We start from the raw sequence: 26,388 nt of genomic DNA, 5'->3' as shown, positions 1-26,388 counted from the left end.
AAATATATCAAGCTGCTTACTATCTTATAATACCATTGACATTTTACCAAAAGAATTTGGTAGCAGTAGATAAATCCCACCATTGCACACCTGAACAAATTTCTTTAGAAAATTTCTTTAGCAATTTGGTAGTGGTCAGAACAAAACGTGCTGTAAAATATCACAGATCTATTCCACAAACCAGTACATTTCAGGTCACTCTAATGCTGAAGGGAACACACAGACACACACCTCACACTGTTTGTGGAAAGAACAGAGTTATCATTTCACAAGTGAAATGAATACTACTTCACAAGAGTTATAATTTATAATTAGGTCACATGAAGGTGCAACTTGTTACCGCCACATGGACCTCTCGACATCTTCAAAACATGCTCAAAGAGGTGAATCAAATCAATTACATAGCTAATAGTTGCATACTTTTTCTCACCACTACAACACAGTCCGGAGCATGTATCACATGGCATCTGTTACATTTCTGAAAGGACGACCAGATTTACTAACTTTTGGCAGAATTTATACTTGTGTGTCCGGAAGTGGCATCATTGATAACCAAAAGCCAGGTTTGTTGCTGATAACTTATAGTCCATTTCAGACTTGCTGAATTAATAGGTTAAGGCAGATATGTTTTATCTTAATTCTGGACTATGTGGCCAGATTCTTGGAAATTATTCCATTCAAGACTAAGTTTTTAAAGGAAAATATACAAGGTCACACACTGCATAGAGCAAAACAATTGATAATTTGTTATCAATCAATCGACACCAGATTACTTGTACTTTTCTATTCAGCTGCATTTTGTTTAATTCATTGTTCCCTAGCACAGATTGTAACAGATCGACCAATAAGTGGGAGTTAAGATTCCAAGACATTATGGATCTGACGGGCAAGCAGTCATTAGTTTTCAATGTAGTAAATTGTGTTCAGGTTTGCCCATCCACAGAAACAGTTAAGGGTGGTGTAGGAACCATGAATTTGCACATATTTGGCAGCATCAGAAGTTAGTTGCTCTGCAGTACATCATGGCGGCAGCAGCACAGGCAATGGGAAGTATTAATTCCACAGCACTCTTTGTATTCTCTATATTTGGACAGATCCATGCATAACATTTCAGTACGGCCAGACTGCCAGTGCTGCTGTGACTCAGGGTACTCACCGGCTATGAAGTAAAGTGAAGAAATAAAAATGAAAATGTTATGGGAAGAAAAGAAGACATTATTTAAAGTTTATAACATGACAAAACAACAGTGTCCAAGAAATAGAAAAAAAAAGAGATTTGATTGGGAAGTATAGCTACTTTGGATAATGTAATTAAGAATGACCCATAGTTTTCTTAGGAATGTTAAAAATTACCACACGCATAGGCTCCTTTATGGTCAACTACATCCCGAACCACAAAATTTGCTCAAGTAATCAAGCAGATGTTCAAGCTCTCCAAGTCCTTCCTCTAATGAGAGAAGTGTCAGAGATTTCAGGTGTGTTTAGCAGAGAACACCAGTTTAAAGGATTTTAAGACTGCAGTCAGGAAACTTCAAGTGGCCCCAGTACTACTGGGCCAGGGAAAGGTGAAAATCATCCAGCTGCAGATCCTGTCTACACCAAAATATGGAAGGAGGACACTTGTGCATGTCAATTGTTCAGTTGGGCAGACTCTGGCAGTTGAATAGTCTAGATGAACAAAGCTAGCTAAGTAAAACAGAATAACCATAGGCAGAAATATTCAATGCTTTCAGTGGCAGAGGGAACTGACTGTCAGAACAAGGAATGAAGGAGGAAACTAATTAAAATACATAGAAATGCTTTTTAAATGAATTTATATTAAGACCTTGGAGAGGATGCAGAGATTTATGATTATACCAGAGTTAGAGAATTTAAGTTATGTGCAGAGATTAGAGAATATGGATTGCTCTCCATGAAGTATAGGCATGTCGACAGAACAATTAACTGCTAAAAGGAAAAATGTTCATTCTCTCAATTGGTATTTCCTTAAATATTTAAACCATAACATATTACTTACAACAAGTACATGTTCCAGTAGAGCCAGGTATCCCTCAGAACATTCTTTCCCAAAACGAAGAGCCCGAGTACGAACGTCACTGGACACCTCTGGGTGATAGGCTGCTTGCTACAGGAACATGAAGTGATAAAGTTCATCACTGATCTGACCTTAGTCTCACAAGAGATTTCTATTGGCCCCCTCATTTTCAAAGCACCATTTTCTTCATATTTAATTTTTTTAATTAATTTTATAAAAAACGACAAACATTTGTTATGTGTTTTTATATCTGATCCATTATTTTCTGGTATAAGGAGGCAGTTCTAATTATGACAAAGGAGAGGAGATAAGAAATATCACCAAATTCAACAGATACTTCCTGTAGAGGTTAGAATGAAGTGACAAGGCAATTTAACAGATCATTACATGAAACCATGCCGGTTTGTCTAGCTAAGCAAAATATTGGAATGATTTCTAACTTTTGGAAACCAAGAAGCTTATTCATTTACCTCCTCTACATTGGCGAAACCAAATGCAGACTAGGTGACCGTTTTGCAGAACACCTGTTCCCCGTCCGTAACCGCGATCTGCATCTCGCTGTTGCCAGTCACTTCAACTCCCCCTCCCACTCCATCACAGATATGTCAGTCCTCAGCCTCCTCCACTGCCAGGAGAAGTACAAACTGGCGGAATAACACCTCATTTTCTGTCTTGGAACCTTGCAGCCTAATGGCATGAACATTGAATTCTCCCACTTTAAGTAATCCCCTCAATCACAGGCCCCCCACCCCCAACCATGCCTCTTTCCTTCCCTTTCCTAGCCCCTCTCTTTTAGTCTACCCTTTTTTTCCTCCTTACCTTTGACCCATCCCTCTATGGATCTGCTCTCCTCTCCCGTACCTGCCTATCACTATCTCTTACCTGCATCTACCTATCACTACCTTGAGCCCGCCCTGCCTCCCTTCTTTTGTCCACCTATCACTGCTCCCCTTCCCCCCCCATACATTGGGCTTCCCCTTTTCCTATCTTCAGTCCTGAAGAAAGGTTCTGACCCAAAATGTTAACCGCCTGCTTTTCTCCACGGATGCTGCCTAGCCCGCTGAGTGCCTCCAGCATCGTAGTGTTTTTCATTTCTACACCTATTAAATTATTTTACTTCTAAAATTTAATTCTAAGGGCTTGGTAATAACTTCATTACATCTGCCCTTTCTTCAACTGGTAGAGAGTATGGATCTCCTCAATGCCAACTTCAGTGGCGCTTCAAGGTTAACGCCGTCAGCTGTGACTCTGGATAAGGCAATCCACAGCTGAAATGTTTTGGTTCAAGTCCCATCTCAGATAACTGAACACAAAAAAAACCTGATCTTCCTGTGACATAACAAACAGTTTACCAGCTGCCTTTTAAGGTGGACATAAAATATCCCATTATACAATTCCAAACCAGTGTAGTTATCCCAGTGTCTCAGCTAATATATAGTCCTCAATAAATAACATTTAAAAGGTAATAATTTATCTGGTTAATGTCTAATTGCTTATTTGTGGGACCTTGCTTGCGTAGATTGGCTGTTTTTTGTTTTCCTTGTGCTACAGTGACTACACGTTAAAGTATTTTATTGACTGTAAGATATTTCAGGACATCCTGAAAGGAACAGGACTGATATAATAAGATGCAAATCTCAATATTCTTTTTAAGATGACATAGCAAATAAGACAGTATTCAATTTTTCATTACATCAACTCTATTCAGAGCCTAGTGAAGGGTGAGTTGGTCCAAACAACAGTCCAGTATTGAATTCTACAGGATTCCCACAAGGCAGACTACTCTCGCCAATAAAGAGCAAGTACCAGTTTCAATTATTGTTATGGAAACTATCAATTGAATTATCTCTTTGCCCTTTAATTCATTTCATTACATAATTAATCTGTTTAATTACAAAATAAAAAAAATCTTTCATCAATAGATCAGCTATAAATTTAGGGATGGTGCCCAATGAGTGGAAAATTGCAAATCTTACATCCTTGTTCAAAAGCTTATAGGTGTAACCCATTAACTACAGACCAGCTGGTTCAGTGTGGGAAAACTTCTCGAAACAATAATCAGAGACAGAATAAGTATAGATTAGAGAAAGCTAGCAAGAACTTCTTGAAGGTAAATCGTTTCAAACTAACTTGACAGAGTTTTTGAACAAAGTAACATAAAGGGTTAATGAGGTTGCCATGGTATACATGGATTTCTGAAATGCATTTGATAAAGTGCTACGTGATAAGCTTGTCATCAAGTTCGAGGGGCATGGAATAAAACAGAACGCAGCAGCATGGATGGAAAATTGCTTAGGTAGATGTGACAAGGTGTTTGTTGGACTGGAGGAATGTATGCAGTGCAGTTCCCTAGGGGTTAGTATAAGACTTTTTCAAAATAAAAAAAAATAGTAATTGGGACTTGGGTGATCAGAAGACCATTTTGCATATGCGCAGATGACATGGTCTAGAATGCACTGCCTGCGCCAGAGGCTGATTTGACTGTAGCATTAAGAGAGATGGATAGGTATCAGAGAGTAAAGAATTCGCAGGGCTGTGCGGAGTGGGATTGGGTGGACTGATGGGGATAAAATGGCAGCCTGTTATACTGTGGTTGGCACAGTAAAAGTAATCCCCAAAAATTGTCTCATAAAAATGAATTGATGACAATGACAAAAGTCCTTGAATTGTTTTCCTAACCTCCTGATATCTGACAGTTTGAGCTGATGACCACTCCTCTAAAATCAAAATGCACCAACGTGCTACTGCCATTCCTTTCATCGTGCAGTGAGTGAATAAATAACATTCTTTAATAATTAAATACCTTACAAGAATGAAGCATCTCTGCTATAGCTTTCCGACTAAGGTTGGCTGTAGCAATAACATCCTCTTGACGACAGGAGTTTCCTGCTGCCACAGCTTTAGCTGTAGCAACAGTAATTCCTTTAGTCATACGGATAAATTCTTCTGGAGTAGACGTTTTAGGTGGTGGATCTGCTGAGCAAAATACCTAAAAGGAATAAAACATTATTTTAATGAACAAGACATTTTTTTTTACAATTCTTCAGTTGTCCATTAACACATTTAAAAGAATTTTTCACTCTTTAAAGGGGACCTGAGGGGCAAGTTTTTCCACATACAGGGTGCTGCGAGCTGCCAGAGGAAGTGGTAGAGGTGGGTACAATTGCAACTTTTAAAGGACATTTGGACAGGTTCATGGATAGGAAAGGTTTAGAGGGATATGGGCCAAATGCAGGTAAATGGGACTAGCTCGGGTAAGCACCTTGGTCAGCATGAAGGAGTCGAACCAAAAGGCCTGTTTCCATGCTGTATAACTCTATGACTAATTTTTAATTGATTATCCATATTACTCACAGAATGCACATTCAGAATACAGAAGTCAAATATTTGCAGTTTTTAAAAAAACTCCTCCAATTATTGAAAGTTTCTTTGCTCTTTCTAGGAGATAACAATTAGAGGCAAGCAGACTGTCCAACAGCAGCAGATTATCCACTGCTCTCCTCTTTCTAAAGAATAGGTCAACTCCCTGTATAACATTTGGGGAATGGCTTGATACAATGTATTCTACTTTATCCACTAGTCTGGAGCGCTAATAGTTAGCCTAACTTGCAAACTTATTTTGTAAATATTGATACGTCTCCCCCATTTTCAGACGGAGATGACAGGAAAGAGAATGAGCCCGAGTTCTAATTTTCCATTGCAATCCATTGAGGAGCCTATTTGTATGGATGTCAGATGTGAACAGACTTGGCTGTCACGTTTATTAGTTGATGACTTTGTCAACAATGCCCACACCTTGTAAGGATCGGTCATTTGGCCAAGTTATCAAGTGGAGGCTGGGATCCCTAAACTATATGCCACCTGATCCAGACCATTAACTAGGCCAGTACTGCTAACCGAATGGCGTGCCTTCCTCCTTGTTCTGGTGCCCAGGTAAATCTTGCCCTCCTCGATGCTCCACAAACTTTACACCTTAGACTCCAGCTCAAGTTCTCAAGCTGAAGTTCCTTAAAATCCAGGGTCATTATCCAGTATTCAAATATTTATATTTGTTTTATTTAAAGTTTACTTATTTAAGCCAGTGGCCATTTTTGTAAAAGATTCTGTAATAGCTATTAGTTTAAGCTAATAGGTGGATTAAGTTAAATATTTACTTATTGTAACTTAGTGTGGACACCTCTGATTTTGCTCTGATCATTGCAATTTTCTTTTCCTCTAGTGCTTCTCACCTCTTCTGTTCTATCCTTTAACTCTTTTTGCTCAGGGTTCCTGCACTTTAAGATGCTAATCCATTCCTTTTAAACTGTTACAGCTCAGTGTTTCTGCTCACTAATCAGATTTTACATGTTTCTGTTCCCCCCCCCCCCCCAAAGTAAATAAATATTTTAAACATAATATGCAGAATTACCACTTTTAGAATGAAATCTGCTAAAATATTTAGTAAATTACAAGACAAGATGCGGACCCATTAAATATCTCAATTTGCTGTGGAATCATGACCAGTTTCCAATGATAAACTGAGCTAGTCTTTCTTAAAAGTGACTAACTGTAAAATACATACTGCAAGTTCTTGACGGATGTGTTCAATTGTAGCTTCCAGAGCTCTTGTGCCTCTGGTGGCTTCATCTTCTACAGCCTTTACAGTCTTCAAAAGTGAAGTCACATTGGTCACCATCACCTAATGCGAGCAAACACAATGTGTTAGTCTAAGAATTAAACGATTGAATCAGCAGCTCGGAGACTGTGTGTTTAGGAAGCAGGCATTAATATCAAAAACGTCACCTCAAAATCAACAATAAACATTTATATACTAATGCACATAACTTAAGCTTACCCACAACACAAAGAGGAACATTCACATGATTATTTTTGGGTGGTCTTTCAGCCACATGAAAAACAAGAGATTCACATTTTTTCGGTACAGAAGAAACTGCAAATGTGAGTACATTTTGTAGATTATTATAGGACTTACATTTTCATTACAGGGATGGGTTCACAAGTTAGAACCCTTCACAGAGATTAAGATTTAAACCATTTATAGTTATTTTGACTATATGAACCATGTCTGAGTCACAGAGGGAGGCTATTTTGTCCATCAAGTTCCTCTCTGAGGAGCTATCCAGTCAGTTCCACTCCTCAACTCTGTGTAATTTTGCAAGATTGTTTCCCTTCAGAGCCTATCCAATTTGCTTTTGAAATCATTGTTCTTCCTCACTTCCATCAACCTCACTGCATAAAAAAAAAAGTTCCTTTCTCTTAGTACCTTAGAGGTTGTTGGGTCAATGGGCCACTGTAAATTATCCCCAGCATAGATGGCTGAGGATTAGTAGAGTGTTAATGAACAGATATGAGAGAACAGGTTAGAGGAAAAAAAACGTGTGGGAATGGGATCAATGGGATTGCTCTGAAAGCAAGCACAGATGGGACAAATGGCATTGTAAGGAAATACTTACAATAGAACCTTCAGCTATTTTGGCTATGCTACTCCCTTCTTAAAATCCACCACTTTGTTTCTTCTCTCTGTTAAAAATCTTTTTAAAACTAGTTTTAAAATGTCTTTGGCTATCTCCCATAATTTCATAACATATTTGGTGAACATTTTTACTATTTTTGCATGCCATAGGATATTTTTCAACAAATGCTGACCAATGACCACTCAGTTGATCAGTCACATGAAGAATTCTAACTAGATTATTGGTTGTTAGCACATAACCAGGAAGAACGGTCAATGTATTAATCAGGTGAAGACAAGATTCAACCTGCATTGTTGAGGAGTCCAGTATCATTGCGTGTATCATATGTAAACTATAGCTAGGCAAGTAACATATCAGGTGACATGTATTCCACTGTTAATTACCACCTTCAGGAATAATAGTTGGGATGGGGAGAGGATGATGGAGAACATTTAATGGAGATAGAGACGGCAGATGCTGGAATCTGGAAAAACAAACGGCTGGAGAAACTCGAGACACCAGAGAGACTGCAGATGTACGAAATCTGGAGCGATGCACATGAAATGCTGGAAGAACTCAGCAGGTCAGGCAGCATTTACGGAGGGAAATGAATAATTGAGGTTTCGGGCAGATACCCTTCATCAGGACTGTAAGAGGGAAGGTAGCCAGTGTAAAGAAATGAGACAGGGGCTGGTAGGTGATAGGTGGAACCAGGTGAGGTAGGGGGTGATGGGCAGTTGGAGCCAGGAAGGGAGGGGAAGGGATGGGGAAAATTTGAGACAGAGGCTGGTGGGTGATAGGTGGAAACAAATAAGGAAACAAATTGGGCAAATGGAGCCAGGTGGGAGGGGATAGGTCGGATAGAGGCTGGAAGGTGATGTAGAACTAGATAAGGGAGGGATAATGGGAAGATGGAACGAGGTGGGGGAGTGGATAGGAAGGGTAGACCAAGGGAGAAGAAACCCAGCTGGATTGATATGTAAGTGGATAGGCAGATGAAACCAGGTAGGGGAGGGTAATGAATCCAGGAGCTGGGAGGGGTGAGGGAATGGAAAAGATGACCAAAGGGAGAGAGAACCTAGATGGACTAGTAGGAGTGGAGGGCGAGTTACCTGAAATTGGAAAACTCAATGTTCATACCATTGAGTTGTCGGCTACCCAAGTGGAATACGAGGTGTTGTTCTTTTAGTTTGCGTTTGGCTTCACCGTGGCAGTGGGGAACGCAGAGGACAGACAGCTCAGTGTGGGAGCGGGAAGGGGAGTTGAAATGACATGCTACTGGAAGCTCAAGACAGCCGTTGCAAACAGAGCACAGATGTTTCACAAAATGTTCACCTAGTCCAAGAGAACATTTAATGATGGCTTTTGAAATACAATAAACATTGATCTTTATTCTTTATCTACCTTGGCAGCATTCTTGAGATTATACATGGATGGATCATCTGAAGCTTTTCCTGATGCTCCTTTCGTGGCACTAATAAGGTCACCCAAGGCCTTTGCCACATCTTTCACTGCATTGATTAATACAACCTAAATAAAGCAATGACAGGCCGATTACAAAAATAAACTTTACTGTACATTTCCCTCATAAAAGATCGATTGCAACTACAGCATGAACTTAAGAATTGAATGAAGTGACCCAACTAAAAAAAAATCCAGACTAGCTCTTGGTTGCATAACAACTAAATTAGTAGAAACAGTGGTAAAATACTACATCCAGTACTTACCAAGTAGAAACATTATAGTAAAGTGGCTTGACAAAATTCATTGCATCATAAAAATGGATTATGGAACAGCATACGAAGAATCTAGTGTAGGCTCATCTTTATTTAAAAAGTTGCAATGCTGATTTTAAAGAAAATGCAATGCTGACTTTAATTTGAGAAAATATTGGCAGAACAGTCAAAGCAGTAGTTTCAAAATGCTAATTTTTGGCGTTGTTAAAATTGGGCAGGTTAACATATTAAAGATGCTTTGAATTTGAATGGTACTTCAACAAACCCCAGAAAGAACAATCATTTTGAAGTTTGTGTAAGAGTAAACCCATAACTGTCTTCAATGGGTTTCCCATAGTTGGCACAGTAGGTTTACCTAGAACTAGGGTGCAGTTTCAGAATGAGGGGTTGCCCATTTCAAACAGATGAGAAATTTCTTGGAGGATTGTGAAACTTTGGAATTCTCTAGTCCAGAAAGCTGTGGAGGTAGAATCATTGAATATATCCCAGGTGGAGAAGGCCAGACATACAAACTAAAAGAGTCAAGTGGTATACTGAGAAAGCGGGAAAGTGGTGTTCAGGCTAAGGATGGTAAGCCATGATCTTATTAAATGGCGGAGCAGGTTTCAGGATCAATTAGTCAACTCCTGGTCTTTTAAGGTTGCAGGGGGAAAAAAAAGTAGTCCAGAATCTAAATACAGCAGTACAAAACAAAATAAAACACAGGCACTTGACTGTTAATATTCAGACTGTACGAGTTGGAAAACGGCTGTGGAAGTTGATGCGTTTACATTATGTTTAACAATTAGTCCATCTATCAAATTACGGAATATACTCAACAATGGTCCTGAGGGAGCATAATTACTACATGGACCACTTGTGTTGAAGTATTCCTGCACCTTCTCAAAGGTTGATCATCATTTTCTCAAAGATAGGGGTCTGGTAACAAATGTTTACTTTGACAGTGATGGCCACACCCTGTGAATTAATTAAAATCATGGCTTTGCCTCCAGCTGTAATTTTTTCCAATCCTGAAGTTAGAGAAAATCCTTAGTTATCCATTGGTTCCCTGGTTCAACAAAACCACCAACGACACCATCAACAACTTCCATTTATTTAGCATCTTTAAAGCAGCAGAACATTCCAAGGTGCTTCAGAGAAAAATAATGCCAAGCTATGAGCTCCCAAACCACCACACAACAGATAAATTCACACACTTTAATGGTGGGGCAGGCTTGAAGGGCCCAATGGCCTACTCCTGCTCCTATCTTCCTGTTTTCTTTAAAGATTGAACATCCATGAAAAACATCAGGTTGGTTGTCCATTTTGAGTGACAAAATAGCTAGAACACAGATTATGTAATTCACCAGTTGGAATCTCCCCTTAGAAGTAGGATAAAGATACAGAGTTATGAAAGGGATGAAATACACGGAAAACATTTTGACCTGTGTTTCAGGATCGTCTGAGCCCAAACTTGCAGCTCCTAATTTCACCACATCAGCCAGTCGAGTAATAGTGACAACTGAGGACTGTGCCGCATGCGCTAACTTCTCTTGACTTGCAGCGGCTCCCGATACAAGAAGTTTTGTGTCTTCCACCAGAGCTTTTGCTGTTTTCAGGATGTTTTCCCTAAAGTGATTGCAAAAATAACCAACATATTTGTGAACAGCGATCATTTAGTTCTCTTTCAGATAGATTTATAAACATGCATTTAAATAAATGCTCCCACACACATTAAATAACCAGTCTGATTTGAGAGACTTCAGATGGAAAGGATCAGGCCACCGTTTGATCTTAAAAGCCTCAAATTTCTACAAGAACAAAAGTTATTTTTGATAATCCAGAAAGCAATTTAAAACCTACCAAATAGAAACACTAACATAAGGTCCAAAAACAAAATACCTCAGATGTTAGATATCTGATGAACTGAACATTAATTGTTTTTTCCTCCACATGTGCTGCCTGACATGTGGAGGAAAATTTCTGTCTTTCTTCTGTCTTCATTTCTCTGGCAAATCTTTCATTCTGCTATAGTTCAGTACAAGAGGAAATAGGTTGAAGATAGAGTCATTGAGTAATACAGCACAGAAACGGGCCCTTTGGCCCACTTGTCCATGCCGACCAAGATGCCCATCTAAGCTAGTCCCACCAGCCCACGCTTGGCTTATGTTACCTCTAAACCTTTCCTATACATGCACCTGTCCAAGTGTCTTTAAAATGTTGTTGTTATTTTATGATAAATTGAACCCACACAACTTGGGGACATTGGTTTTATTTTGTATTTTATGTGAAAGTGCACCCATTGCATTCCCCACTCAACAATACCCATTATGGTTGGGGGGGGGGGGGGGGCGCTGGAGGACAGAGGAAATTAATATCGCTGGATGAACTCTTTAAGCCAGCATTTGATCTAGAATCAGTTTGGGGTGGCAGAGGCCCCAGAGTCAGCCAGACAGTAAGAAAATAATCAATTTGCAATTCATCGTACAGCTCTATCCTGCAGAATATTGAGTACTGAAAGAAGATACTGGATACAAAGTACAAAAATCATCGACAAGTCATTCTGTGAACTGTAGACACTACTGACTTTTAAGACACAAGGTACCCGAAATTATCCCCTCCACAATTTTACCTGTGGTCAGCGAAGGTCTCTTCATTTTCTCGGTTTAGTGTTCCTGCTGTAGCGAACATGATGGTTGTGTCTAAATCAGCAATGATACCAGACACAGTACTGGCAGCAGTAATGCAAGCTTGGGTTCCACGGTTACCTGCCTGCAAGGCTGCCAACACATGGGAAATCTGGAAAAACAAGTAACAGTTTCTGAAATGGATTTGCAACTTGGGTGCAATGGCATCGTGTGTATACTGGGGGAGAAAAACAACCTCTGTTGAATTTCTCTTCTATCATGGCTTTTGCCAACACGCACATTATTACCTCTCAAATATCCAAGACCATTGGTTTACCCAATGCTTATAACAATTCTATGTGCTGATCAGTGTCACAGTTTAGGTTTCCTTGATCATTTTCCACACAGGACTTGAATAAATAAACACACACACACACACACACACACACACACACACACAAGGGTGGAGGAACAGCAGATCAGACAGCATCTATGGAGGGAAATGGACAGTTGACATTTTGGGTTGAGACCCTTCATCAAGGCTGGAAAGAAAGAGGGAGATAGCCAGTATAAAAAGGTTGGGGGGGGGGGGGGGGGGGAGTGGTGGAGCAAGTGCTGGCCAGTGACGGAAGTGGGGGAGAGTGGGAATGATGCAAGAAGCTGGAAGGTGGTAGGTGGAAGTGACAAAGGGCTGAAGAATATGGAATCGGATAGGAGAGGACGGTGAACCATGGGAAAAAAAGGAAAGAGGGTGGGGAGGGGAACCATTTGGGGCAGTATGTGAGTGATGGGCAGATGGAGAGGATGGGGGAGGGGAAAGAGATAGGGTGATGGGGGCCAGTGGGATAAGTGTCTCCAGGACTTGGATAACAAGCATTCTGAGCTAGAACTGCTCATCTAAAAGACGTTAACTTTTAAGGATGTGGAATTTAAAGTGCTTATGTCAAATTATTGAGTTGAGATCTCAAGAAACGATGGCTGGTGTTTAGCTGAATTCCAAATCATGGCCATTTCATCATCAACATCCAGCAATTCACTCTTACAGCTTGGTGTATCAACTTGATGGCTTTGCACAAAGAATTAAAAAAAATCTTAGGCAAGCTGCAAGGCTATTTCCTCCAACCTGGTCCAGGGCCAATTATTTATTTATTTATTTATGTAAGTAATGGATACATCAAAGTGGACTTATATGTGCATGCTTTTCATGTATATTAAAACCAATGTTATTCCGATTTTAGTAATACAACTTTGAAAATTCTCACTTTTTTTGCCTCTTGCACAATAAAGCAGCCTATAAATCAAATCCAACTGAATGCCACATTGCCTAAAGTTAATGCACTCAGCCTTTGAAGACAATGAAGGAGTGCCAAAACACAAGACCTGGATCAGTTCACAAGGATCGTTACCATAATCTCAGATCATGTCACAATGCTGGTAGATTTGGAGAAATAGGAACAACATAGCTGGCCAAGAAGAGATGCAGCTGGCATCTGTAATGAATAAGCACCGACGGTAGGAGATATTGAGTGCCAAGGACTTTAACATTGTAAAGCAGTTTTAAAGTTAAAATACACTATGTAGATTAGTTAGAAATCGTTCAATATTTTTCTGAGCTAAACATCATGACAATTAGGAGTACCTAAATGCATATGAAGTTCCATTTTAAAAATATCTTTTGATAATTCAATACCTTTTCAGAAACCTTGCGAGCACATTCAATGAGCTCTTTCTTCGTAAAGGCATCGTTGGGGCTGCACTGAAGTGAACCAGCTTTGAGAACCAATGAAGCACAATTGTGACCGAGTTCCTGCACACGGTTCTTGATGTGATTCCCAATCTAGAAGCAAATTTAAAATAGGTTAAGATTGTGAGAGCACCACAATGATGTTTTTGTGCAAATCACAATATCATAATCTAATGTCTACAAAACCTCATGAAAATTAAAACAATGGCAAGTTAGTACTAGGGTTGTGATTTTTACCAAACATTGAAATATTTTGGTCAAATTTAAAAGGATCATCAAAAAGATGGGAAAACAATTTGAAAATGTGGAACTTAGTTCCCGCCAAGCACATTATACAATTTCTAAGAGGATTTAGTTAATCTGAAAATAACACGGCAATAGCCAATGACAGCTGCTGAGCTTTTCTAGTAACATGAAATACAACTTATACCTCCGATAACTATTTTCTACATGAATAGGACTCACCAAGGAATTGGACTGTATTTATTTTTGTTGTGTTAAAACATTGAGCTCGGCATTCATGCCAAATTGATTCTGAGGTTTTTTTATGCACAGCAGTCCCTGGAATAATTAAGCAACTGATGAGCCTTCACCTGGAAATAATCAATGTAATCTACTCGGGGTAAAATTAAACTTTGTGCTGTTTGTTATGAGTACTAAATCATCCAATTTCTAGGCAATTTTGTCTTTTTCCTACTTTTTCACCTCAGGCAAATTCCATTGCTTAATGGAAAACTGAGATGTTGGAAAGGGAGGGAGAAGAATAGGTCAAGAGTTCAAGAGCCGCGAGGTAATGTTGCAGCTCTATAAGACCCTGGTTGGACCACACTTGGAATATTGTGTCCAGTTCTGGTCGCCTCACAATAGGAAGGATGTGGAAGCTTTAGAAAGGGTGCAGAGGAGATTTACCAGGATGCTGCCTGGATTGGAGAGCATGTCTTTTGAGGATAGGTTGAGCGAGCTGGGGCTTTTCTCTTTAGAGCAAAGGAGGATGAGAGGTGACTTGATAGAGGTGTACAAGATGACAAGAGGCATAGATTGAGTGGACAGTCAGAGACTTTTTCCCAGGGTGGAAATGGCCGACACGAGGGAACATAATTTTAAGGTGATTGGAGGAAAGTGCAGGGGGGATATCAGAGATAAGTTTTTTTTAAACAGAGTGATGGGTGCATGGAACATGCTGCCAGGAGTGCTGGTAGGGGCAGATACATTAGGGATATTTAAAAGACTCTTAAATTGGCACATGGATGATAGAAAAATTGGAGGGGTACGTGGGAGGAAATGGTTAGATTGATCTTAGAGTAAGTTAAAAGGTCAGCACAACATCATGTGCCAAAGGGCCTGTACTGTGCTGTAATGTTCTATGTTTATTTACAGTAGTAGTGAACGTATCTCATTTCCAATGGCTCATCCGGCATAGCTTTACATTTGTACATGACAACAGAGGTCATAACTGCATCAGATATAAATCCTGTTCTTGAAGTTACCTCTTCATTTTCGGCTGTAATGGCTGCAGGAGTGGCTTCCTGTGCCAGCTGTCCATAGTCACTCGTGAGTTGATTAGCCAAAGTCCCCAGCTCATCTGGGTTGGTGGTTGATTTAGTAACCTATGGAAAGAACCAAAAATGAGAAACCACAATTCAAACTCGGTAGCTAAGTTCAAATGGGAACTTAAATGAAGTCAATGGCACTCACCATTTCTTGAACTGTTACTGCAATAGCTTTGGCAGTCTTCACCATGGTGGTCTGGTAGTCAACAAATGATCCCTCTGGTTCCACTGGAGCATTTTCATCGATCTGCATTTAAAGCAAAAATACTTAAGTTCCTGCTGCCCACACACACAATAAAAACAAACCCATAACCCACAACACTGCTAATTCAAACAAACAGCAAAAAAACTAATGTACGTTATTCCTAATAAAGCTGACATTGTGGAGAAGAATTTACAGTTTTTATTGATACTGAAGGACTAAACTCTGCTGTCTAAAACTGAACACAAGGAAGTCACTCAATCCTTCACACTTTTCCATCATTCAGTCATTTGGCTGATTTGCAACCCAATTCTTAACCTTTGATTAGTGATTTTCTAAGAATGCAACAACTGTGCATTTATAATTAAGTAATTGATTTAGCATTATCAATTGCCACTAAATGAGAGTTCCAACTTCCACTATTCTTTGCACTTACTTATTTCTTAACTTCTGAAAGACCCAACTGATTTTTACATTATGATCCCTGGATCCGAGTAAAACTAATGGAAGTCATTTCCTAATCATGTTTAAAATTTTCTCATGGGCTTTGCTGGAATGATTAGCCTAAATGATCTTTGCCAGTAAGCACATTCTTGAAGCACTGTAGTCCCTGCGGTGAAAGGATCTATAACTTTCATCATGAGTGGAGGTGGGAACTGATCACAGTGCTTCAAGTGTGATCTACCCAGGGCTACAGCTCTCACCTTGTTAATGGCCTGGTTGATGGAGTCCACCATTCCACTCACAACACCTGCAGCACTGGCTGCGTCACTGAGTGTTCCTGACAGGTCCTCCACTGCTTCCTTCATCATCTGCACAGACTCATCCAAGGCTTCTTGTGTCTGAGCTGCTTGCTAAAAGAAAATAAAACAGATGTAAATTAATGCCACATCCAAGTCCAATGTAATAGTTTCTATAAATTTCATTATAGATTTACAAAAAGTTCTTCCTGAATTTATTCCCGAGTTCTTTATTTCACTATACTTCCTTGCTCCGGATTTCCCAGAAAAGGAAATAATTTCTCAACTGTTTTGCATCTACTATCAAACTCCTTTTATAATTTTGAAGACCTGATTCTGTCATTCTTCAATCTTTTAAACTCCAGGAGGGAATACTAACCATGTCTGTGTGACCAGCATAGACTAAAGAGTCAATAGCATTCTGGTTAATCTGTGCTTTACCCCCACTTGGGTCAGTATAGATGATTTCTAGAGGTGCAGTGCCCCAATCTATGCGTGATCTGACCAGGTCTCAATACACTTGAAGCACCATTTCTCAATACACCTGAAACACTGACCCACCAAGACTAGCATTTCATGGAGGTTTTGTTTCTGTGGATGAGCGATTAACAATCAATGCAAGTGGATGCATAGGAGTTGCAGGTCTCATGATAACTTAGTGTTCACTGGCAGCTCTGCAATATTCTCAACTTCTGAAATGTTTTGCCATTGAGGTGAATTTCAGAAACAATACAATGAAGAGCATTTAGCACTAGTGGCATTTGACAAACTTCTAAGGCATTAGATATGAAGCTTGTTAGAATCCATGTGGTGCTTTACACTCTGAAAGCTCTATTTAAATATACATTACAAGTTCTTAAGGTTATAAAGCAAGAACGTCAAGAGCCTCTTCTATGAGGTTCTCTGCTTTGTCCCTTAAACTACAAGGACTGCATGCACTAAGAGTGCATCTACAAATAAGGCCACAAGCCTCAACAAATTCCTGAGTGTTCTGTTTACCTTTGGATTGCCGCCTGCTTCTTTAGCTGTATACAGCATCTGAAGTGCAGATTCTGCCAGCGTCTTGGTCTGATCCAATAAATTCATCTGCTGTTGGTGATTAACTGCCTTTGATGCTGCACCAATTGAAGCCATGGTGAGTGGCTCAAAGTAACTTGCCATCTGGGACACCTGTAAAATTTGCACACAATACACCCAACCATGAATCTGAAGTCATTCTAATTCACTTTATCTTACTTTTACATTAGCCAACAATTGGTCTATGAAGAAGACGATGTTTCATAAAATGTAAACTGCTCAAATGAATTTTGAGATACACAGACTACATTGTACATACAGACAACTAAGTGAACATGTGAACTAATCAGGGGCCTAACATAAAAAGTACCTGCATCTTATTTACACCACCTATAATTTAGCAGTTTAGGGAACTAAATTGACCCTTGCTCAATTGCAGCTATAATAGGTTAGCTGCAATTGATCGCACAAAGACAAATTTATACACACATTTTACTGAAAGAATAATGTATTCCATAATAAGTAGGTTTCTGAGTCAGACAGATGCAAAAGCAAATTTAAAATATTAAAGCTAGGTAATAAGCATGCCTTATGAAAACAGGTTGAGTGAACTCGGCCTTTTCTCCTTGGAGCGACGGAGGATGAGAGGTGACCTGATAGAGATGTATAAAATGATAAGAGGCATTGATCGTGTGGATAGTCAGAGGCTATTTCCCAGGACTGAAATGGTAGCCACAAGAGGACACAGGTTTAAGGTGCTGGGGAGTAGGTACGGAGGGGATGTCAGGGGTAAGTTTTTTTTTACTCAGAGTGGTGAGTGAATGGAATGGGCTGCTGCCAACAGTGATGGAGGCAGATACGATAGGGTCTTTTAAGAGACTTCTGGATAGGTACATGGAGCTTAGAAAAATAGAGGGCTATGGGTAAGCCTAGTAATTTCTAAGGTAGGGACATGTTCGGTACAACTTTGTGGGCCGAAGGGCCTGTATTGTGTTGTAGGTTTTCTATGTTCTATGTTTCTATATGTAATTTTGAATTTAGCTTTTATTTTGGCTTCTAGGCTTTCATATTAGAGCCAGCATAAGTGAATACACTGCCAAGTCTTGATCCTCATCCTCTTAATACCTTCGTAGACCAGCAGGTTATTGAAATGAGTAGGATTTGGCTGATAAGCTCACAGAAGTCAGTCTAAAGAAATATAAAAGTCACTGGTAACTCAAGTAACTTACTTGCACTTTGGTACTCATTTTTCCTGATTTTACTGATCTACCTCTTTTCCGATTTTGCTACTGGGAGGAGCAATAGAGTATCACCACCCTTTGGAACTGACTCCAAAAGTATCTGGCCTCTGCTTTGTACCTCTTAAAATCCATGAACAAGATCAGGGATTTACCACGTCAGCAACGGAGAAGCAGCTTCGTATCATTCTACAAACTGCATGGCTAATCTAAACCACCGGACCAAACATGATGTGTTTCCAGTACCTGTTTCTAAGATTTTACACATTGCTGAGGGCAACCTACATTTTGTCAGTACCATGTTTGGATAGCATTAATTACAGAATTTAAAAAAAATATTGTTTAGGTACATAAGCAGTGTCAGGAATTTATTATCCATAACGTAGCCATTTTACCTTGTGTCCTAATTGTGAAGCCTCAGCACGAGCTGCCACTGCTACTGGATCAATCAGATTGCTGATTTCATGGACAGCTCCAGTCATCTGATCATGTAACGCCTAATGGAAAATTGCAATAAAAATCATCAGGACATCAGTTCCAGTTTAGCATTTTTACAGTGCAAATGAGTGTCCAATGCACCAGAGATTTAAAGACATGTTAACATTCATATATTACAAGTAAAAATCATAAAAATAAACCAACCCAAAATGTCAACCATCCTTTTGCCTCCACAGATGCTGCCTGACCCACTGAGTTCCTCCAGTAGTTTGTTTTTTGCTCCAGGTTATAGCACCTGCAGTCTCTTGTGTCTGCATTTATATATCGCCTTTCACAATGGCAAGACACCACAATGTATTTTTCAGCCAATTAATTATTTTGAGATATAGTCATGGCTATAAAGTAAAATGACAGGCAAACTCTGCACAGCAAATTGCCACAAACAGCAAGCTGATGTGGCCAGATATTTTTTAAATATAGTGTTGTTGGTTTAGGGATATGTATTGGACAACAGGGAGACCTCCTGCTCTTCTTCAAAATAATGGAATGGGATCATTTACATCCAATTGACTTGTTTAATGTTCCATCCAAAAGACAGCAGCTCTAACAGTATAACATGTTCCCAGTATTAAACTAGGTTGTCAGCCTAGATTTTGCACTTGAGTCTGTACAGTAGCACTGCAACTTACAACTGATTGACTCAGGAGAGAGTGCCAATACTGAGCCATGGCCAACACCATTTACAGAATGCCAATTGTCATTCAAGGATCTGCATGTACATTTGATATACTTTCTCCTCAATCCAGTCTCTTAATACACCACCCCCTACCCCATCTCCAGTCACCAGGCCCAGGCATTTTTAGTTCTGTGGCAATATTGCATTGCAATAAACTGGTAAGAAGTCAGCTAATGCAATGTAGTCCTCCTTAGCCATTTTAGTAAATTGGCTACCCTGAATAAATTGACATTGCAAACTTTTTCATGACGTTGCTGCATCATATCTTTGAATTTTAATAGTTACAGTGCAGTGAATAAAAGTTTCAAATATTTAATAGAAGTAAATCTTGGAAGAATAATAATAAAACAGGAAAGCTAAAATATTCAGGATGTGATGGAGCATCAAGAGGTAGAAACAGATAGCATTTCAGAGCAATGGCTGTTTATCAAAATTGGAGGAAAATGTTAACCAGCTTTGAGCTACAGAGAAGGACTGGGATGGGATAGGGTAAAATATCAGGGAGAATAAAAGGAAAGTCTGTAATTTCACGTTTTTGGATTAACTAGCACAATCATTTAAAATGAAATAACCGAGATGCAGAAAATCACTGAATAAGGAAAATATTTGTTGTTTACCTCTTGGGAGCGGTCTTCTTGTGGGGCCAGCTGCTGACTAATTGCTGCCAAAGATGCCTGGTCAACATCTCTGATACATCGGTTGAGAACATCAATGGCTTCATCACACTCCCTCTGCCCGGGAGCTTTATCTCTGAAGAAGAGGGATGAAACATCTACCGTTAATGTGATATCAAAAAAAATCTGTAGTTGTTACAAAACACACACTCACTCTTTATATATCCAGGATGATAGCAATATCCACTGCACATATATTCACGTAAAGAAAATGTTGAATATAGTACCAGCATAATTTTGGTACCTATATTAGCTTTCTCAAAGTTTAAACAGTTGAATCTGAATGTATATTAAAAGATTTTCAGTCCAAGACAGCCCAAGAGCCCCTGGCTATGGCATAACATGTTCCTAATCCTAGAATGAATGCCCTGCTCAAATAAGTCTGATATGAAGCACATGTTCATGTAACAGTGCCCAAATTTCACAAGCAGTGTTCATATGTACTTTGTGTAGTTTGCCACCAAATTACAGAAGTTTTATTAAAAGATTTAACCCAAACTGTCATTTTGCAAAAGTACTGAATACATGTGGTGAAGATAAAACAAGTTAGTGACTAGAACTCATGTACAAAGCAAGGCAGCATGCCTGAAGGTTAAAATTTCAGTGGGGACTGGGGAGCTTTTACTTCAAGTCACCTGAGGTATTAAAAGTATGCATTCCAGTCTTCACTCATTCGAATTGACTTCACCTCAATGGTTTCTTTTATTAATCTGGGTAATGCATTCCACTTCCAATCAGATGAAATGTTAAGCACACTAAAAAGTTAACCCCTCAATACAGAGCACCATCAATTTCAAACAGATAACTGCAAGCTGTATAGCTCTGGTAAAAACTAATAATGCCCCTGCAATGCTTAACTACAGTGGAAGTATTTAAGTCCTGCTCCCCCAATAGCCCTCATAGTGCTCTGGCAATTTGCATTCCTGAATTGCTGCAATCCTTATGGTGAAGGTTCTCTGACAGTGCCTCTGAAGAGAATTCCAGAATTTTGACACAGCCATAATGAAACAGTGGCAATATATTTGAGAGTCAGGATTATGTCGGACTTGGGGACGAAGTTACAAATGATAGCGCTCTCATGTGCCTGGTGCCCTTGTCCTTCCCAGTTAGTAGAAAGCTTGGAAGGGGTTACTTAAGACAGCCTGGCAAAATGCTGCTGTCTGTCTTATAAACAGAAGCCATGGTTTGCTAGTGATGCAGAGAGTGAATGTTCAAGCTAGTCATGTGAGCTACTTTGTCCTGGATAGTCAAATTTGAGCATCATTGGAATTGCAATTACCCAGAAAGTGGAGAGTATTGTAGCACATGCATGACTTGCTGCTTTGTGGATGGTGGAAAAGCATTGGAAAATTAAGAAATTAGTCACCGACTGCAGGATGCTCTGCCTCTGACCTTCTCTTTCAGTTACAGTGGTTGTATTTGGTCCAGTTGAGTTTCTAGCCAAAGCAAATCCCCAGGATGTTGATGATGGGGGTCTCATCCATGATAATACCATGAAGTGGTGGTTAGAGTTTTTATTATAGATGGTTATTGCTTGGAACTCATGTAGTGCAACTTATGAAGGTTGCACCTGAGGTTATATCTTAGAAGTAAATTAAAACACAAATACATTATGTAATTAAAGCAAATTCTCACTTCAGATCTAATGAAAGAGCAAAGATAATTGATAAAGCAGTTGAAGGTAGTTGGGCCAAGGACACTGCTCTCAGGAACTCCTGCAACGATGTCCATTGGCTGAATTGAGTGGGCTCAAACAATGATAACCATCTTCCTTTCCATCGTGTATGACTCCACTTTCCAATGAGTGGTAAGTTTTCCTCCAATTGGCATTAATTTCATTTGGAATCCTTGATGTCAAATTTTGCCGAGAGCAAGAGTGGTCACTTTAACTTCACACTGAGTTTAGCTCTGCTGAGTAATGGCCTTGACGAAACTCAAGCTGAGCAACCACGGGTTAATGCTGAATAAGTGTTGCCTGTCTCTAATAAATATAAAATATAGCATCACACAGAAGATTCAAGCACAGATGACCAAAATTTGTAGCTCATGTGACAGAGTTGCTGTTTTCAGCTATGTTTTCAATTGTAGACAAAGCCTTATGATTGGGGCCAAATAATAAAAATATTCATAGCTACATTTTAAGTAATTATTGATAACAGGAGTTAGAATTGGGGATAGCTCATTATTCAAAGACAAAACAAAAACAACAAGCTTATGAACAGTGGGGAGTAATATGGTCAATTAAATATTTTTTAAACCAATATTTTTAATATAGATCACACACGAACCTCTTGATTTATGTTTAAATGTGCTGCAAAGCTTAATTAACATTATTGCCTTTAGCTAAAAAAACCCAAGATTTTCAACACTGTGTATTAAAATTCCTTAAAAGGATAAATGACAGAATTAGACATTTAAATGGGAACAGTGTGTGCAACAGATGCAACAAGCCATAATAAAACTGGGAATGTATTACGACGTCACAAAACAATAATGAAAACTTAGATGCAATTTAGAGTCAGATAAATCTCAGATCAAAGACATAATACAGTGCCCGAAATTTTTAAAATGCAATTATCAACAAACAAGCAATGGAGATTAGGCCCTGTGTAAAGTTCAATTAAAACCAAGTGAAACTATGATACAAACCCACTTTACTGTTAAATGCTAGGTGTTGAAACTAAATTGTTAATAAACAGAAGTACCTGATGGAAGTAATGAGCTTCTTGATAGAATCAGACACAGTTCGGGAATGTCCAGCCAAGACAGACCATTTGGGTGGGTCTTTGGGGTTTACAGCAAGAGAGCGAGCAGTCTGAATAAGGCCAGTTGAACTATCCAGCATTGTCTTTGCAGCCACAACTATAGGTTCCATAGCATTACGACCCTGCCACAAAAAACACCAAACATAGGCAAACAACTTTTTAAAGTGAATTGTACTACTGATGCATTATTTTTATATTACTTGTTAAAAGAGCAGTTAATAGTTCAGTTGGAGATTTGGCACCCTCATGTGGACAAGTACTGGAAGTTACTCATATCGACTTCAGTGCTTAAAAGTGCATCCTCCCTTTGTTCTCTTGTGTTGAGACTGTGTAACATTTTGGTCAAGCGTTGACTAGCTCATGCAGTCACCTAGTGGTGGCCTTTATCTTTAGAGATCTACAGAAAAATGCTAAAAGTTTGTTTTCCCAGCACCTCCTTTGTAAAATTCAGGCTGTCTTCTTTCAGTACCTCAAAAGCAGTTACTGGAATCCAAAATGATTTTCCAGTTTTAGAGAAAAAGCACTAAATATTGTACAAGTGATTATTATCCCTCATCAAAATCACCATAGGACTGAATTTAATTTTTATTCATGTTTCAGGGTCTGGGTATTGCTGGGCCAGCATTTATTATTCATCCCTCACTGCCCTTGAACTTAGTGGCTTGTCAAGTCCAACCACACTGGTGGGTCTGGACAAGGCGAGAATGGAAGATTTCCTTCCCTGCATTAAGGACCAGATGGGTTTAGCAACAATCAGGTAGTTCTGTGGTCACCTTTACTAATATTTCTGTTTTGAATTAGAGATTATTAACCCAATTCAAATTCTGCACCACCCACAACATGCTGTAATCCACAGCTACAAGGTAGATTGTCTTTCCTTTTCAAACCGTGGTGGCACCAGTGACCAGTGTTCGATTCTGACCTCCACCGATGTCTGCATGGAGTCTGCACATTCTTTCTGTGACTGCAAGGGTTTCCACCAGGTGCTTTGGTTTCCTCCCACCTCCTGGTAGTTATGTAAATTGGTCACTGGAACATGTCCCTGTTGTAGGTAGGTGGTGGGAGAATTGGGGGGCTGTTAAGAGGCAAATGCCAGAGAATAGATTACAGGGAAATAAGTGGGGGGGGGTGGGCGGTGGAGATAGGATTGATGAGATGGCTCCAGCATAGACTCAATGGGCCTAATAGCCACCCTCCATTTTGTAACATGAAAAATAAATAATGGCAGTGTCATTAATTGTACACTCAGCTAATGGTTAAAGAACTGATTAGTAGATTTGTAATGCACTATTTTAATTGTAATTCAAGACGCATAATATTCATAACCGAATTCAACAACACTAATAATTGGGCATTGTACCATTGGGATAATGACAGTCTGAAGGATGGTAAATTCTCTACCCAAGGGCATTGTGGAAGTTCAGTGACTGAATACATTTCAGACAGATCACAGATTTTTGGACATTTGGGGAATCAAGGAATGTGAGATTAGTGCAGTAAAGTGGCACTGAGGTAAAAGATCAGCCATGAGCACAAGTAGCAGGGCATGCATGAGGGATCAAATGGCCTATTCCCACTTCTGCTTCCTTTTTTACAGTACCTCAGGACTAATTTGAGCTGGAACGCTGACAAACTCTGGGTTGGAAGCAAACGCTGTCAGATTCTCGACTGCTTCGATCAGAGGAACTGTGGCAGCTCGGCACTTCTCTCTGTTTTCATCAGTAAATGCACCATCAAGGGCCTACATAGTTTCAAAAGAGTAAAGCAGTTTTAGTAGTTTTAGGATTAATAATATGTCAAAACGACAACAGATTATACATCGACTCAGCATTGTGAGGATTAGGCCGCATCTATTTTTAAAAATATCAATATATAGTTGTTCTTCAATGTAACAATCTCTAATATATTTATCATTTGTAACTCAACTCCATACAAGTTGTACCCTGAAACGTTTGTTTGCAAACATGAATTTTCTAGGATGTACCTTGATTGTCTTCACAAGATTGGCTGTGCTGTTTGCCACTTCTTTTGCCGACTGAACAAACTGTCTCTTTGCCACAGGGTTAGAGGTCTTGGAGGAGGCCAAGCGACAGGCATTGCACAACGCAGAAGTGTGCTTTGCAACAATGGTGGCGGCAGACAAAACCTACAGTAAGAAAAACAAAAATGACGCAAAGGCTTCCACAATTTTCATACAAGCTCAAAACAGAACATTTTGAAAAGTCAAGAAATAGAATCAAGTACCAGGAACCAAAAGGGTTTTAGAATAGGGCTCACGAATGAAGGTGACAAAAGAACCAAAATTAATATGACTGAAAACTTGTGCAGTAGGTGGTTAGAGTCTGGATAATTGACTGCCTTCCTGCTAGTGATTCTGAAAAAAGATAAATGTTTTGATATTACAACAGCAAGCACAAATCTTACCTGTGACTGGATACAGGCTGGGTCCACCAAGTTCTGACAAGCCATTTGGATAGCTTGGTTGGCACGGGCAAACTGAGCTGGATCAACTAATCCTTGCTGGCCAGCATGGCTGTTGGGATCTGATATTCCTACAAGGTAGGCTGCCTGCAAATTAATTTTATAAAAAAGTTTTAAATTATTTCAAAAAATGCATAACTTTTGTCCTCTTGCATGCCTTTCACTAGCATCAATCTTCTAATAATTAAAATGGAGAATACTAATTACAAAGCCCTCTCTTCAATTTTGCAAAGCATGGAACTGAATGTCCCTTTTCTTTCCTCCCATCACAAAAAGCATCAAAAGACACCACAGCACACAATACCCAAGGCTTACAAAATTTAGTTGAGTGACAGCAAATAATGGGAGCTTTAAGCTAGGTAGCAATTTAACCAATCGTATTTATGCTTCTTAATCATTTTATGAATGCATTAACTTATTTACCAAGAACCGGGGAATAGTTACTCAGTCCACATAGTAATGTCTGAAGCCAAGTGTATATTCTTCAAATGTCCTTCAGATTTTCATCATTCTATTTACTTTTTCCTCCTTTTCTGGTAATTCAGATTTAACGTGTCTCCAATACAGATCTTGTTCATATAAATCTCGACACTTTCAGCCAGAACCAACACCACTTCATTCACCCTCTCCTGGTCTCCATCCCATCTCAAACCTTTCCTTTTGTTCCCTACCCTATCTCTGCAATTTACAAGTTTGATTTCTAATTTTCCTAATTCTTGTGAAAGGTCCGCATCCTGAAACTTCAACTTGGTTTATCTTTCTTAATGACGTTGCTTAACCTGAGTATTTTCAGCATTTTCAGTTTCTTCCATGTACCATTAGTGTGGCTAAATAAACAAATGCAGAATTTGTCTAAACAATAACAATTTATGGCCAAGAGATCCAAACATTTTCAGAAAGTCCGAGTGGTTGAAAGATTGGAAATGTTTCTCTTCAAAGAATTCAGATGGCTGCAAACAAATGACAGAGCAGC

General features: G+C 39.3%; 1 protein-coding gene across 5 annotated transcripts in view; it reads right to left on the bottom strand.

Moving 5' to 3' along the window:
- The window catches only part of LOC127579698 (talin-1), a 180,622-nt gene that overhangs the window by 14,507 nt on the left and 139,727 nt on the right, over positions 1 to 26,388 (bottom strand). For all 5 annotated transcript variants that reach the window (XM_052032615.1, XM_052032617.1, XM_052032619.1 and 2 more), the window contains exons 35-51: positions 25,359 to 25,502; positions 24,919 to 25,080; positions 24,535 to 24,675; positions 22,875 to 23,056; positions 20,113 to 20,245; positions 18,717 to 18,818; positions 17,066 to 17,236; positions 16,031 to 16,180; positions 15,270 to 15,371; positions 15,062 to 15,181; positions 13,521 to 13,667; positions 11,836 to 12,002; positions 10,649 to 10,832; positions 8,893 to 9,018; positions 6,597 to 6,713; positions 4,839 to 5,024; positions 2,018 to 2,125 (exon numbers count right to left, since the gene is read on the bottom strand). In XM_052032615.1, the coding sequence (XP_051888575.1) occupies positions 2,018 to 2,125; positions 4,839 to 5,024; positions 6,597 to 6,713; positions 8,893 to 9,018; positions 10,649 to 10,832; positions 11,836 to 12,002; positions 13,521 to 13,667; positions 15,062 to 15,181; positions 15,270 to 15,371; positions 16,031 to 16,180; positions 17,066 to 17,236; positions 18,717 to 18,818; positions 20,113 to 20,245; positions 22,875 to 23,056; positions 24,535 to 24,675; positions 24,919 to 25,080; positions 25,359 to 25,502 (2,442 nt within the window). The remainder of the gene's footprint in view (positions 1 to 2,017; positions 2,126 to 4,838; positions 5,025 to 6,596; positions 6,714 to 8,892; positions 9,019 to 10,648; positions 10,833 to 11,835; positions 12,003 to 13,520; positions 13,668 to 15,061; positions 15,182 to 15,269; positions 15,372 to 16,030; positions 16,181 to 17,065; positions 17,237 to 18,716; positions 18,819 to 20,112; positions 20,246 to 22,874; positions 23,057 to 24,534; positions 24,676 to 24,918; positions 25,081 to 25,358; positions 25,503 to 26,388) is intronic.

The sequence above is a fragment of the Pristis pectinata genome, chromosome 2 (genome assembly GCF_009764475.1).
Source record: "Pristis pectinata isolate sPriPec2 chromosome 2, sPriPec2.1.pri, whole genome shotgun sequence".
In the NCBI taxonomy this organism is placed as follows: Eukaryota; Metazoa; Chordata; class Chondrichthyes; order Rhinopristiformes; family Pristidae; genus Pristis; species Pristis pectinata.
Note: the sequence above shows the minus strand (reverse complement) of the source record. Positions and strands in the feature narration are given on the sequence as shown.